Here is a 16,023-nt window from a genome sequence, read left to right as displayed (position 1 = left end):
CCCCCAGTAATCATTTTAGAAAAAGACATGCAATAGCCAAAATAGATCGCGACAGGCTTAAAAAAATCTATAAATGTTTCATCATCCACATTCTCCATTCGTTTGCGTGTAAGGAGCGTGTTCCTCGACACGACAATTAAAAACACATAAGCTGGTTGGATTGCATGGAAAAAAAATGACATGTATAGAGGAAGTCTGCTGTCTTTGAAACGAATACAGTAGCACACATTTTGACATTTAAAAAATAGCATGTGCACATAAATTAAAAAGTATATGAATGTTTACTGAAAAATCAATAAAAAAACTTAGGTGAACACTTGAATATAATGTAGAAAAAGGGGTTCCCATCATATATTATTCAAGCCGCATTGTTTGGTGGACACATAAGAAACGCAAAACTACACTGACAGGTTCAACATGGCATAAAAATGAAAAAAGGTTCGTCATACAGACTTCGACACAGAAATATATAGAATACCCAACAGATGAGTATTATAGACGCAGCTCTGCTTGTCATCAGTTGCTGTGCCTGGTGCCTAGCCAAGCTTCTTCAAGATAACCAGGACATGGACATCATCCCTCTCGCTGCTCTTGAAGCCAATAAGAACAGCTGTGTTGACTTTGAGTCCTCTGCTAGCTGCGAAGTTTTTCCACTTCTTGCTGCCAAACACAATGCGGCCATCATCAGTAGTTTTGTATGAGATTTTTTTGAATCTCCGACCATCCACAGAAATACCAACAACCCCCTGTTCTTCAAACGGCGTGGCAGCAGCAACTTTCTTGGGTATTTTCTGTCAAAAAAACACAAACAGACATGAAAAAATGTGAGTGTTTATATCAAAACAATCAAACTTTCTTTGGTCTTTGAATACTTTAAAAAAGGGGTAAAAAACACAATTCAGATTTTTTTGCTTGAAAAAAAGAGCATACTGGAAAAAAAACTGAGCACGAATACATGTTCAAAACATGCTTGCAGATACTAAAAACTAATATATATGCATTGTGTGTTCACATATATATGCCTGTAGCATACATATATTACCCCCCGCCCCTTCTCTTTCAAGGAATCATATTTGCATTGTGTGTTCACATATATATGCCTGTAGCATACACATACAAAAAAAAAGAAAAAACGAAGACAAAGAGATACATACCATCATGCCCAAGCGAATGTCAGTCCTTGTCAGGCGGTGAACAAAAGCAAACCCGATGAAACCATCACTGAGAGGCAGCAGCCCTTGTAGCTGAGCATCCTCTGTCTCATTAAGCAAAAGCCCCCTAGTGCGAACAATGCCTTCACCATCATCGCTTGAAGCTTCTCCATCCTCATTACCTGAATCTGAATCTTCAATGGGATCACCCTCTTCCATAGGCTGTTCATCTTCAGAGCCGTTGCCCACCTGGAACCACAAAATAGATGCCGTAGGTGAAGGTTCATCCAGGTGGAACACCACCATCTGACCCTTGCCCAGATTGTTGTCTTCATAGAACTTCCTCCAACCTCTCCCATACATAGTGCTCTTTATGCGACCCTTGTAACACTTTACAGTGTATGCCCGTTGGTTTGACACAAACGTCACCTTCTCTCCTGTCACATTGTTGAAATGGGCCCTTTCATTGCAAGGCACAACCTGATTTGAACAAAAAAACAAAAAAGTTAGGAGTGATGTCACGACAAAAAGTTGTGAGTATTGTGATGACATTAGTACAAAAAGTTAGGAGTTGGTTACCCCTGCATTCTTGAACTCCTCCCATGCAACCATGCTGAAACCGCTTCCCTTGCTCTCATACTTGCAATGGTTGAAACAAACTCCACAAACCCCCTGTACACATCAAAAAAGGAAGCAAAAAAAAATTAGAATGGATAACTCACTAAAAAAAAAACACTTTACAGTGTCATTCTTTCACCTCAGAAAACATATATATATTTCGCAATGTATTCATGCAGCTTAATGATTGCGAAAAAAGCCCAAACACCATGCTTACCCGATGGTACAACCAAAACAAAAGTACTTATGCTGTAAAAAGACTAGTAGTTTCAGTTTCAGGAAAGAGAAAGAAACGAAAGTGTTGCTGTACATGTGGTTACTATTACACTCTTCTGAAAAAAAAGGAATTACAAACAAAAAGTAGTTTCGAATAGCTTCACACAGGGTCCGTTCAGGTTCCTGAAGCAGAAAAGAACCAGACTAACTGAACCTAACTGAACTTAAAACACATAAAAACAGTATGATCTGCCACTCTCCAGCACCTTACAACTGCATGAAAAACACACAAAAACACCTCCAATCTATTGGCTGCTTGAACAATAAGGACACGAGAAAAATAACTAAAAAAATCCTAGAGTCGATTATAGAGTTGAAGGTATTAAACTTCGCTTGATCCACACAAACAACTACCCTAATCTCTTCAGATATGAGGTATATCACCAACAAGAACTTTGGCACTATGATCTGCCACACCGACATTGCCGATCGACGTGCGTGAGCGAGAGACACTAATTTTTTTTCTCGAATACGCACGAGTGTGCGTATCATTCATTAAGCGAGAGACACTATTGTGCATTCAACATGCAAGAAAAACATAAAAAAATAAACTATGGACGCAATTCTCTGCTTCAAACTACTAATCAGATATTTAATACAAAAAAGAAAAAGAACGGTACCTCATCTTGCGGGGGGATTATGGACATACAAAAATCCTATCTACTCTACTGGATACATAGGCACAGTAACACATTCCTACATTGCAGCAGACATGCACTTAGCTTGGGCGAGGACCTCATGTTGCTGACTCACAACAAGCCCCTGGACTAAAATCTATTTTCAGACTAAGAAGCTAACAAAAAAAGTGAAATTAAAAAGACTAAAAAGTGAGGTTAACTTGGCGTTAGGTCTGCACCACCTAACAAAAAAGGCCTAGCAGCCGCTTACTCTGGCCGCCCCCTTTGAGACACTACAAAAATACAACTTGAACTTGTTCGTACAAACTACCACCTCCAAAAATCAATCCTCCAATCTGTTGATTGCTTGAACAAGTAAGGATACAAAAAAATGCCTATAAATCCTGGAGTCCATCGTAGACTTGAACCTACTAATCTACACTCGATCCCCTACAGATCTACGGTGTAGCATCAGCAAAAACAAAGACAGAAAGAAGGACCCCAATCCCCTACAGATCTACGGTGTAGCATCAGCAAAAACAAAGACAAGAAAGAAGGATGGGGAAGAAAAATTAGGGGGGAACTCACTGCATCAGCAGCGCCGGCCATTCCCCTCTCTCGTCCTCTGGTTCGTCTTCTGATTTGATATTGGGGAATGGAGAGAGACAATGTGGATTGAGCTGTGACTGCCCGTTCACCTCTTCTTAATCACCATGGGGGCGGCCGCTTCCACTTCTCAAAAAACAAAACAGCAAAAAAAAAAAGCCGCACGGAAAAACAGCCCAGCCCACTACAAAAGCAAAACGCTCGCGCGGGATCGCGGTTCCACAAAGAAGAAAAGGAAAATGGGCCGGTCCACGCCTTACACAGGCCGAAACAAGGGACAAACCAGCCTCAGCGCAAATCTACACGCTCAGCATCGGACGGCTGAGCAGTCGACTGAGACTTCGCCAAGTCTCAGTCGACTGATTTTTAGCGGATCCGTTTCTCTAACCATCGTATGCCTGAATAGTCTCCCTCAGAAGGCAAAAAAAACATGCAAACCGAGCAACAAAAAACAGCAGATATCAATTTTTAATCATGCTGGGAGAGAGGGGGGAAGGATGAATCAAGAGTCTTGATGCAGACTTTGTCGACCATGGCTTGTGGAAGAAGGTGACCTATCCCCAAGGGGGCGGACACCCCCGTACAGGGTTGCCGTAGTGTGTCCTTGTTGGTGTCGCAGCCCGCCAAGGTGCGCGTGTCATAATATGTGTCACATGATGGTGTGGTGCAGCGAAGCTGAAACTAATTGGCAGCATTCGGCGTGCAAAAAGAGTCGTGCCCTGGACACCGTAGGAACTGCAGCCACCGCCAGCATCACTCCGCCACCAAACCGCCTTCCCTTACTCCATCTCACTACAATTGAGCTCGACTTCTTGCTCATTGCTTACTGGATGGGAAACTGAAAATGGAAGAACATTAATAGCATATTTGTAGTAATAGATCAAGTCTTGTTGGAGTAATGCAGGACTAATCGTTAGCTCTATGCATGATTCATACATGTTATCACGGAATGAAATGCCTCACTCTATGCATCTAACTATATAGCTAGCTCGTCCTTCTTTACATGTGTGATTCAACTGGATCCATGGGTTCCTATATCATTCATATGATGTCTTTGATGGTAAGAGAAATCATATGTACATTACTCACCGATGTCACAAAGTGTACATACGTAGACGGCAACAAGTGAATAGAAGCTCGCTCACTCCCATTCAACTCTTAAAATCAATGATGATCAACATACCAAGAAATCATCATGATGGTCCATGTTAGCTTGTTTTACTGTTCCCATATAGTCAGCGTGAATGGGGCTTGTTCAAAGAACAAAAAAGCTAATACTTGATAGAGAGATAATTCACACTTTCAAACTTTTTCAGGGAAAAGGCTATGGGCCGAAACGAACATCAAGTTTGACATGCTACCGAATTAAACAGGGCTAACAAGTTCAATAAGTTCACTTCCCAACCTTTCGAGGAATCTCGGATTTACACACAAAATGTACACCATTTGTTTATCACACAAATCAGGAGGCACCAGCAATCATATATTATTACTCAACAAGTTAACTGTAATCTTTTTATTGTACTTGAAAGACATGTGCCCTGCAAAATAAAAAAGAAAGAAAGAAATGAGAGTGGAAGTGTAGATACAGGCTTGCATCAGAAGAAAATATATGATAACAATGAGTCAAACAATACATGGTAGTCGTAGAAGAAAATAAGACTAATGGCAAAAACTCATATATTATAAGATATAATGCAGACTAATAATACTTTTGGCCTTGCTGCATAATTGTGCAGCAAACTGATATGCATTCGTAATTCCATTTAGATTTTAGTTTAACCTACTAAAATTCGTGATGTATCCAAATGTTAAGTTATGGCACTCAAATGCATTCCGTACATAAAGTCCAGCAAACCCTAAAATCAAAGTTTCAGTGAAGAACTAATCATTTTTAGCCCAACATTATTTAGAGCTTCATTTGTATTGGATACAATACATGTTCCTGGCCATAGGTCTTGAAAGTTTTTCTGTTCGTCAAAGTACTCACCTAGTTTGGAGCTCACTTCTTGGCACTAATCATTCAGAACTGTATACGAAATAGCAACACACCTGATGAATGCAACACCAAGGCTTACATTAGGAAGAGAAATCAACAATGGGAGTTCTAACTAAACTGACGAACCAAATGATCTTGCATGCTGCCTGCAGATCTACACATAACAGGGAAATGAACTATGAGTTCAGGAAATATGGAGCAAAAAAGGCCGCACAACCTTATACTTAAACGGAATAGAACACATATACCGCTGTTCTGACAGCAGCTCCAATCCGCAAGTAGAACATCAAAGAGCAGACAAAGAATTAAAGGAGAAAGGAAGAAGATCAAACCCTGTGTAATCGAACGGAAGATGACATGGATCCCCGCGAGCCTATTTTGGGAGCTTCAGCTACTGAACTTTTCTGGACAACACGCTTGGTTTCAAATTTTTTAGGGTATGTAACTCGTACTGTTGCATGGGTGAAACTTTAATTTTACTTGGGAGCTTTTTTCATATAAACCATCTTATTCTGAAGCAAACGATTCCTCAGGTCTCCAAGGATTGAGGAAGCTCATGTATGTGGACTTCAGTAACAGCAATGTGCAAGTGAGCGATGTCCCAGTATCTGTCAGCAAATTGGTTTCTCTAGAAGTCTAAATCTCAAGGGAAACAACATGGGTGGGGCTCTTTAGAATATAGGTACTGAAACAAACAAATTTAACATTCCCATTCATTTGGTGCAATTAAATTTTTAGTTGTTTTTAAGGCATGCATACATGACAGGTTTCAAAAATCACCGTAAGCTGCGTTGATGCATTTGAGACGCAATCGATTGAGCCGTAGCCTCCCACAAATTTTACTTGCACTTACATTACTTACTTGGATTTTTCAGACAACCTCTTTGGAGATTCAATCAATTGAGTGGTAGCACTTGAAGAACGGGTGCTCAGATGCAGCCATATACTCATATAGTCACCATGGTTGATCAGACGCCAAAACAAACTAACCAGGGTTAGGTTGAAGAAGAGGAGAAAGAAGAAAGATTCTCATTTCGATTTACAGAGCAAATCAAGAACAAAAGAGGTCACCTCGGGATGGATCTTGCGGCAGTGGAGGAGGCCTAGGAGGAGGAAAACACATCACGAGGCCTCTCTCTCCCTTGCGACCTCACCCAGTCCTTCCCGACTCTGGAAGCCAGAGGGGATGGGTGATGGAGCGGCGACCAGGGGCGCGGGGACAGGGAGGCGGCTGCGGAGATGCAAGAGGCAGAGCAGGTGGAGGCGGGCGGGGTAGCGGGGATGCTGGAGGCGGAGAAGGGACAGCGAAGCGGCGGGGTGTTGGGGGTTGGGGCCGGCGGCGTGCATGTCCAAAGCTGCACACAAGACAACCGGGGCGTTAGAAGCGGCGGCGCGGCGCGGAGCAGCGGGGAAGAGGGAAGGAAACGAATCAGGATTCTCTTCATCAGTTTTTTCTTGGATTTTCGCTAAAAGTTACAGCTACATAAAAAAATAATGATGTTTCACAATTTAATAGTGCCATATGGAAGGAATAGCCACGTGTTCAGAGACCTTCCGTCTTGACTCTTGAGAGAAAAATGAAATAGAAGTGAGAGAATTAGTTACAAACACATAAGAAAACATTAGTATATGTTGCATATACAGAACTATGGCTTCGTTTTAGCTTCGGCTGCCTGCTGTTCAGGAAGCCGAATAGAAGTGGCCCACCAATCCATTATTAAGATCAACTTAAGCAAAAATTCAAAAAAAAATCAACTTAAGAAAACATTAACCATCAGATGCCAACATATTTTTAGAGTTCAGTCAGATTATGAGGATTTAGAAGCAAGTCATTCTCTACAAAATTAAAGAGGAAGAAAATCAGGCTCATGCAACATACAGGGTACAATCCTTCATATTCGTTTCTACTTCTCCATCAAAGTACACCGGCTTCATCAGCGCATCAAATAAAACATGGACATAAAAAGGTTCAAACCAATAAGGTAACCTACATTTGCTTGTACAGAAATGAGTTCACCAGTTTGCATTATTTCTGTGAATAAAATCAGGAAAATAGAAGTGGTGCTCATGCAGAAGCTGCCATCAGCAGCTCGTTATCAACTCGATCGCGGATCCTCCTTTCCAGCTCAGGCCTGAAGTGCCTGATAAGACCCTGCACAGGCCATGCTGCAGCATCCCTGAGGGCGCAGATCGTGTGGCCTTCAATCTGCTTCGTTGCCTCCTGAAGCATATCGATCACTTCTAGCTTTGCATTGCCCGTACAAAGTCATCGGTCTAAATTAACTACTCTATGTCTTGCTCTTTTGTCTACATATCATCAACACGAAAGCAGATGAGTTTGAAAGTTCACCAGCATGCTCTGCATTGCCACTTGACCACCAGGAAGGAACAATGGATATACTTTTGAAAATGGCAATGCACGTATCAAAACGAAGTGATTCAGATAACGTAAATACCAAGATATAACCGAACAGTATTACATTCAGGGGCAACACAATACATGTGGCAAATAAATATACTATCTCGATTTCACAAATGTTGCATTGGTGTAAAATACTATAGATGCAGGAAGTAAATTCAATCACCATATGTTCACTTTCCCTTTTTATCTCTATCTGCCAACAAACATGTAGAACAATGCATAGATTAAGACTGAGCTTACTATCAGTTGCAGGCTCCAACCTGTATAACCACGAACATGCATAGACTGCAGAAAGCATGCAAAAATACATCATTCAGTACTACTTAACCTGAAATAAATGTAAAATCGAACTCAAAATTCTCAAAAAGGAGAGAAGGGGATGACCTCATCACATAGCCAAAATTGAAGCCATGTGAACTAAACCACCTGTTGCAAGAGTGTGATCCGGGGGTGTTCCTATGCTAAGCCATGGTCACCAGTGGTGTGGATCCGGCGACTATGCAGATACATACACTTTTTTTTTCTGTGATTCGCATAAATGTTAACTAAAACACAATGAGAAAATAATTATGTAGCCACTGAAGCCAATTTCCATGAAGGGGCAATAACTATTTCTTATATCAGTAGCTTTATATGCTATATGCATCTATTTGTACACAGATAGATTTGCCCAAGAAATACATATATATGCATCTACTTTTTTCATAAAGCTACTCATATATGCACCTACACATATTATAACTGTCAAATTGCTGTCCTCGCTTTTCACCATGAAGCACATGTAGTATAGAGAAGAGGTTAGTGCAAAAAATTAAGGGGAAAAGGGCTATCATCTGGAACTGTACACCCTCAAGCAGCCGCTGCTGACCCAAATATGAAAGGGGAACGAAATTACCAGCAGGCCTTGCTTGGCCATGACGCCGGCGTGCAGGAGTAGTGCCCAGGTAAGATGTCGATCTCCCATCAACGGCCCCATGACCTGGACGTGGTTCTTGGTGCTTCGACAGCGCGATGAGGAGCATCATCTCTGTCCAGAAGTACGACAGCAACAAACACTCAGGTCGGCATCGATATCGCGCTGGATCACTTGTCCTGGGAACTCGCGTTGAGATCCTTCAGCAGCCGCTTGCCCCGTCCGTCTGCTGCTCCCGACCGCGACCAAGCCCCGCGAGTAGAGAGAAGAGAGGGATTCGGACTCACCTAGACCAGGGCTTCTTTGTCTCTCTTTAATCTGCCGCCCTTGCTGTCCAGATCCAGCCGCCACCCCCATCTGCCGCCAGTACCGCAAGCCCACGAGAATAACGACGGTGCACAGAAGCAGGAAAGCCGGAGGAGCGGCCGCGAGGCAGGAAAGCCACCGTATCAAGGGTGACGACGCAATAGCGCGTGCTGGAGAAGCCGAGGAGGTCGCCGTCTCGTGGGGGATTTTCTTTGAGAGAGAGATACAGGGGGAATCGCCCCATCGTCAGCACGCCCGCACAGCCACCTACTGCCTAGCAAGTGGGACTGTTTCGCTGAAAAAGAAAAAGCACAAACCGACTTAGAGGCTGATCCCAACGGTCAATGGCGAAATTAACAAATCTGACCTATGGACGAAATCAAATCACAGAATAAACTGCCCGTCAAACTATTTCACGCGGCTGGCTTTTTTGTGTGACGCCCAACACGAAGACGCCACATTACACTGTGCAACGCCTCACAGGTAGGTGCTACACGCCTGGCCAGCGTCGCACCTCTATGAACCGAAAATTACTAAGTCAGTGTGCAGCGCCTGAGAGCTAGGCGCCACACTATACAGTGTAGCGCCTAGCTTCTAGGCGTTGCACTAGTGGTTGCTTTATTTTGTAGTGCAATCATTAGTGCACCGCCTGAGAGCTAGGCGCCACACTATACAGTGCAGCGCCTAGCTTTTAGGCTCTGCACAATGACTTAGCAATTTTTAGGCAGTCTGGTGTGCAACGCTGGCAGACGTGTAACACCTATCTGTGAGACGTTGCACAGTGTAGTGTGGCGCCTTCGTGTCGGGCGTCATACAAAAAGGTCAGCCGCATGAAATAGTTTCACGGACAGTTCATTCCATGATTTGATTTCGTTCAGAGGTTAAATTTGTCAAATTTGCCACGGTCAATACAGGCCCGATTAACCACAGAGCTCCATTTCTTGGGAGCTTAGTAACTCTAAGGATTCATGAGCGCAACGGGGACAATTGACCTCTTCATTTCCTTTATGAGGAACACGGTTTGGGAAAAAATTATATCACGCAGTTGCATATGAGAACTTCATGGTCGGGAGCAGGTCATCTCGGGAGCCTGGGGTTTCTGCTGGGGAGGGGGGTGAGAGATGCTAGGAGGCGTGAAGTTGCCAGTTCTGAGGGCGGAGGCGACCCGGGAGAACTTGTCAATGCAGTTTGCACTTTTTTATTGTCATACTAATGCTGACGAGTCTTTGTAGTATGTTTTCAGGGCTGAGATGCATAACATAAGCATACATGAAAGAGTGTCACCTCTCTTGTGGACAGGGTAGGCCTCAACGGTCCATCCATGATAGGAAATGTAGACGGATGAAACCCCGTTAAAAAAGTAACACAATCCACACAACATGTAACTGCCCAACATCATCACAACGTCACAAAACCAGTGATTGCACAATAACTTGACGAGATGTTACCAATCTTTCTTTTTACGGGACACGAGCAATATTCTATTTCAGCAAACCAGCCAATGCTTTGATCATTTGGCACAACTTGATACAACTCTGAATATAACTCAGCTTCAGAGTGAGCTGCTATGTCCTTTGCCTGCAATTTGTAGAGCAGATAACAGAGATCGTCCGTGCTACCAAAGAAATGAACTGCCAGATCTGTTGAATACTGCCAGGATGCATGTAGGCATTAATTTGTACTACCTCTGTTCTAAAATATAAGAACTAGCCTGCCAAAAAGCCTTATATTTTGGAATGGAGGTAGTAGTACAGTAACTATGCAAACATGCTCTTTCTGACCTTCTGTATGGTCAAGGTTAAAGAAAATGCATGATTCATGCACCGGTTTTCTCATTCATAGGATAAAATGGGATCATGTCAACAGAAATGTAAGTAGGATCAGAGAGAGTCATGTAAGGACTGAGACGCAAGTGGGGAATTTTGGATAGGTTCGTCCCCGGTTAAGGGATTGAACGAGGAATCTTGCCTGAAGGAGGAGCAAAATATAGCTACAGTACACTAGATAAATTAGTTTACCTCCTTTCTCACTACTCATTCAAGCATCGAACAGAATACATATAGCCAGCCTGGCTTACAACGGTGAGGAAGATAAACAGTGACTAGTGAAAGTTCAGAGCAAAACAGTATCAACTGAAGTAAATGCGACTGCAAGTAAAATGGATCACAGCCATTCATCCATCTGGTGCTCGAAGTAGTTCTACTGTCCGATAACTGAATCAGTATCTTCCTTATATGATATAGATACTGGTTCAGTAGGGTCCTGACACATCACCCTTGCAACAGTGAAAAATAAGGATGAAGAGGCGAATTTCAGGTTTCTATCTATACGGCTGGAAAAAAAGCTCGAAGCTCGCGAGCTAAACGAGTAGCTCGTGACTCGGCTCGAATCGACTCAGACTCGAAGAATAACGAGTCAAACCAAGCTTTAGTTTAAGATCGTTTATAGACCAAGTTAAACGAGCCAATCTCAGGAATACTCGTGTAACTCGTTAGGCTCGGTACAAAAGATCAGCCACTCCCAATACAAAAAAAGATAAGCCACTCAGCACCCTACGTTCCAAGCGCACAACACAAGGCCCAGCTGTTGAAGGCCCAGCCGCCTAGGAGACTCATGCGTTACAAGGAAATTACAATTGTTTAGTGATATATATGTTTAATATATACATAATCATTTTTATCATTTTGGGTCTTATGTTCATATCTTTAACGAGCTTAACAAGCTAAACGAGCCAGCTCGCGAGTTATACGAGTCAAGCCAATCTTGGGTTTAAGCTCGTTATAGTAACGAGTCGAGTCGAGCTAGCTCGTTAACGAAACGAGCTCTAGCGAGTCGAGCCGAGCTGGCTCAACTCGGCTCGAATTCCAGCCCTGCGTTTGGGGTCCCCTGACAAGTTTTCTTCCAAAAAAAGGATGATGGGAAAATAAATAAATCCATTATTTGTGAAAGAAATGCTAATAAAGGCATCCAAGAGTAGAATGCGAGAATCAAAGATACAATTAACTGATTAACTCTGTTGCCCTATGGCTGTGCAGATGGATTGAGTACCTGTACTGCAGAAACACCACACTCAATAAATTCCTCTATGTGCACTACAGATTATATCGTGACTGATATGATTGTTCTAGTCCTCTGTACATGTCTACATGACAAAGATTCACCATCTGAGCTCTAGCAGAAAAAGAAAGCCTTAATGTACCTATCACAACAAAAAATACCCCAGGTCAAATTTGTAAAATAAAACAAAACTGATGCCACAAATAATCCAACTTAATATTCCTCCAGTGAAAATAACTTTCTGTTGATATCTGTACTACTATGAAGACTATAATGAAGGGAATTGGTGGTGGTGGTCCGTTTCATTCTCCTCTCAGGCTCTCACCCCCTCACACGTAGGATTGGCCTTCTCCTCCTTTGATTACATTTCCCTTCCTGCTATAGCCCAAGAGACGATATACTATGGTTGTCCTTAACAGGTCCTCATCCATCGCCTCCCCTCCACAACTCGAATTCAAATAAGACCACCGCGCTGCTCCTTCATCCCAGTTCTGTTTTATTCTTCTTTATTCCGAGCACAAAGACAGAAGACTGCATTACACACTGCAACTAATTTAATTACAACTTCGCTATGCCCAACAGACGTTTTGTGTGACGAATTGCGTGATGAATCCAGAAGTCTGAGGTCAGAGAGGCTTTAAAAAGGATGAAAGGAGGCAAGGCAATGGGCCCTGATTGCATACCCATTGAGGTCTCGAGAGGCCTTGGAGACATAAAGATAGTATGGCTAACTAAGCTTTTCAACCTCATTTTTCGGTCAAACAAGATGCCCGAAGAATGGAGGCGAAGTACATTAGTACCAATCTCCAAGAACAAGAGGGCGTCCAAAGTTTCACTAATTACCGTGAAACTAAGTTCATGAGAGAGAGAGAGAGAGAGCATCGCTTAAGAAGAATGACAAGCGTGACCAAAAATCAGTTTGGTTTCATGCCTGCGAGGTCGACCGTGGAAGCCACTTTCTTGGTACGATAACTTATAGAGAGATGCATAGAGTAAAAGAAGGACATGCATATGGTGGTCATTAGCTTGGGGCCTACCATAAGATACCACAAAATGTCATGTGGTGGGCCATGAAGAAACACAAACTCCCAACAAAGTACATTACCCTCATCAAGGGCATGTTCAATAATGTTGTGACAAGTGTTCGAACAAGTGATGGCGGCACTAATGACTTCCCAATTAAAATAGGGCTGCACGTGGGTCAGCTTTGAGCCCTTATCTTTTTTGGTTTTGGTGATGGATGAGGTCATAAGTGATATACAAAGAGATATCCCAAGGTGTATGCTCTTTGCGGATGATGTACTAGTATCCCTAGACGGGGGAGGGGGTACATATATGAACATCATATCCAATCTGCTCTGAAACAACCATGTTTAGTTGAACATGCCAGTGTCACCATAACCTTAATAATGTGATGTTTGATGTTTCAAGTTCAACATAAAACATGTTTAGAGTTTCAGATACTTGAAGTATTGACTCTGGTTTTTTAGGACTTATAGGTTCATAGACAAAGCAGTTGAGATACCCAGTAGCTCAGTTAAAACGGGTATATCAGTTGTCTTTAGTTACAATTCATCTTTCCTGGCATTTTTTTCATGAGTTGTGGAGTTATCCAGCACAGTACTTGCTTGCCCTCCACATCTTTGGGTGTTGAAGTGTGTTATTATTTCCATTTGTTAGCTTCTGATTATTCCATTCCATTTTCTCTCTAAAGTTCCATTTTGTGGGTAAGGAAACGTGTACTGACCTGGTCAGGTGCTGTCCAAACATGTATCAATACCTTATAATGTGATTGATATGTCCTATTGCTGTACAAACCTGTTGCTTGTTGCAAAGCATCTCTATGTGGAGTGCTAAACTAACCCAAAAATAACTATCAGGAACAGAACTAAGAGCATCTCCAGCCGTTCGGCCCCCCAGGGCGCCTAAAAAGAGCGGCTTGGGGACGAACCGGCACTAGATTGGCCCCTGGGGGCGCCCTAGCTCGCAGTCACGCCCCCAGGCGCCGGCTCAGGACGCGGCAATTTCGAACTTGGTCGTTCCCGCTCAAAAGACACCACAAGTCCGGCGATCACAGGACACAGTTCGGCGATCGGATAAATGTCCGGCGTACAAAAAAAAGAGCGCCACAAGTCTGGACGCGTGCGCAACGCACCACTCGGCGGGGTCGGCCTCCGGCGTCGGCGGAGTCGGCGTGCGCGGGCTAGGCGGTGTCGGAGCTGCTTTTGTGCTGGGCGGCGGCGGCGCGGCTTCGGTGCTGCTGGGCGTCGTGGAGGCATCAACGGGCTTGGCGGCGGCGTGGGCGTGGGCGCAGGAGTTGGCGGCGCCGTCGTCGTCGGCTGGTTCAAGATGAGGCCACGCTCCGCCATGTACCACGCCTTGAGCTTCTCGTCGTTGCTCTGGAGCATGTCCGCCCCGCCCATCAGAAAAGCCAGGTCGGTGTTCCTCTTCTTCGCGGCGACATTGGTCCAGAGCAGCTCGAGCTTGACGACGTTGTTCATCATCAACGCCGACCACAGCGCCCCGGTCTTCTCTTCACGCAGGGCGGCCCGGGCCTGTGCGTCGGCGAGGCAGTGTTCGATGGACTCCTGCACTCGCGCGGTTGCCGCGTCGGCGTGTTTCCCCTTCTTGGCCCCTTTGTTGCCGTCCGTCCGCCCTTCTGACTCGCCCGCCGTCGGCGCGTCCGGCTTGTAGGTCTCCTTGGCCTTGTCGAGGGTGCGCCGGACTTCCGCCCACTTCTTGCACTTGTCGATCCGCTTGTAGACGTGGAGGTACTTGAACTCTTGGTCGTTGTTGCCCAGGCGATACAATGCGAACATGCGCAGCAGCTGTGCCGAGGAACAAACAGTTGGCAGGCGCACACGGCGAAGAGAAGCGGGAGACCGGCGAGCGATACCTGATCCTCAACGTTGGTGCCGCTCTCCGGGCGAGCCGCGGTCTCCTCGACGATCTCATGCCATTTGTTGCACGCCGCCTGGATGAGCCCCCAATGGTTCGCCATTGCCTTCGACCCGCGCTGCATGTAGACGCCTTTAAAGTAGGGGTCGACGAGCTTGCGCTCGTCGAACTCGGCCTTGATGCGCTCCCAGTACGTCTCGATGCTCTGGTTCGTGCTAGTGGTCGGGTCGAGGCAGACGACTTTCCACGCTTCGGCGAGGCATTCCTGTTCCTTGGACGTCCACTTGATGCGCGGCTTGCCGGTCCTGGCCGCCCCCTTCTTCTTGCGCCTCCTCGCCGGAACAGTCGCCGGCTCCTCCTGCTCCTCCTCGTTCTCCTCCAGCTCCTCCTCACCGTACTCGAGCTCGCCGTCCATGCCGCCGTTGAGGTCCACCGTGTCGTCCTGGGTAGCGAACCCAGGGGACGCAGCGGCCGCGGCCGAGCCTGCCGCGATGATGTCGTCCATGTCGGCGTCGGTGTCGCCGAGGTGCGACGTGGAAGCTTGTGAGAAGGGCAGGGCACCACGGCGGAGAGGGGGCGTCGGGGAGGACGCGTAAGCCAGCGGCCAGTAGTTGTGCGGAGGGTACTGCACGCCGGCGAAGGCGGGCGAGGGCGTGTGCTGGGCCAGGTGTCCATGGGGGAAGGTGACGTTGGGGTTGAACCCACCGTGCGCGTCCCCGTCGGAGTAGCCCGACGACGGCGTGCATCCCCATGGTTGCGGCGACGACGAGAAGCCAGCCGGAGAGCCGACGCTTTGCTGGCTCCAAGGCGCGTACTGGGCGTGGCCGCCGGGTGGATTCATCATCCCCACGCGAGCCGCCTCGGCCTCGGCTTGATCTGCCGCAGCCGCACGCGTCGCGTTCTCCCGAGACTTCTTGGCGATGGCCCTATTCCGCCGGTCGGCAGTGACAGCCTCCCGGCGCTGAACTTCCGCCCTCCAGTCGGCGTTTGGCATGCCCGGTGGCTTGGACGGCGGCGCCCTCGGCTTCCTCTGTTTCGGCTGGGCGACGGTGGCGGTCGCAGTTGTCGCGGCGCGAGGGATCACGTACTTCTTCGGCGGCATGGCGGCCGGCTAGGAGGCGAGCGGGAGGGAGGTTGGCGGGAGGAATGGAGAGAATGAG

General features: G+C 45.7%; 1 protein-coding gene across 5 annotated transcripts in view; it reads right to left on the bottom strand.

Moving 5' to 3' along the window:
- Positions 1–285: 285 nt before the first annotated feature.
- LOC119316594 overlaps positions 286–16,023 on the bottom strand; it is a 22,435-nt gene continuing 6,697 nt past the window's right edge. The window contains exons 2-7 of one of the 5 annotated variants that reach the window (XR_005153086.1): positions 8,890–9,203; positions 5,259–8,716; positions 3,251–4,809; positions 1,731–1,823; positions 1,155–1,631; positions 286–791 (exon numbers count right to left, since the gene is read on the bottom strand). Coding sequence is in view for 3 of the 5 variants with exons in the window: in XM_037590933.1 (XP_037446830.1) it covers positions 537–791; positions 1,155–1,631; positions 1,731–1,823; positions 3,251–3,271 (846 nt within the window). In the remaining 2 variants the exon portion in view is untranslated. Of the gene's footprint in view, positions 792–1,154; positions 1,632–1,730; positions 1,824–3,250; positions 4,810–5,258; positions 8,717–8,889; positions 9,204–11,821; positions 12,108–16,023 lie in introns of those variants that run through there. The other 4 variants (XM_037590933.1, XM_037590934.1, XM_037590932.1 and 1 more) reach the window with 4 other exon arrangements.

This window comes from Triticum dicoccoides, chromosome 6A (assembly GCF_002162155.2).
Source record: "Triticum dicoccoides isolate Atlit2015 ecotype Zavitan chromosome 6A, WEW_v2.0, whole genome shotgun sequence".
Lineage (NCBI taxonomy): Eukaryota > Viridiplantae > Streptophyta > Magnoliopsida > Poales > Poaceae > Triticum > Triticum dicoccoides.
Note: the sequence above shows the minus strand (reverse complement) of the source record. Positions and strands in the feature narration are given on the sequence as shown.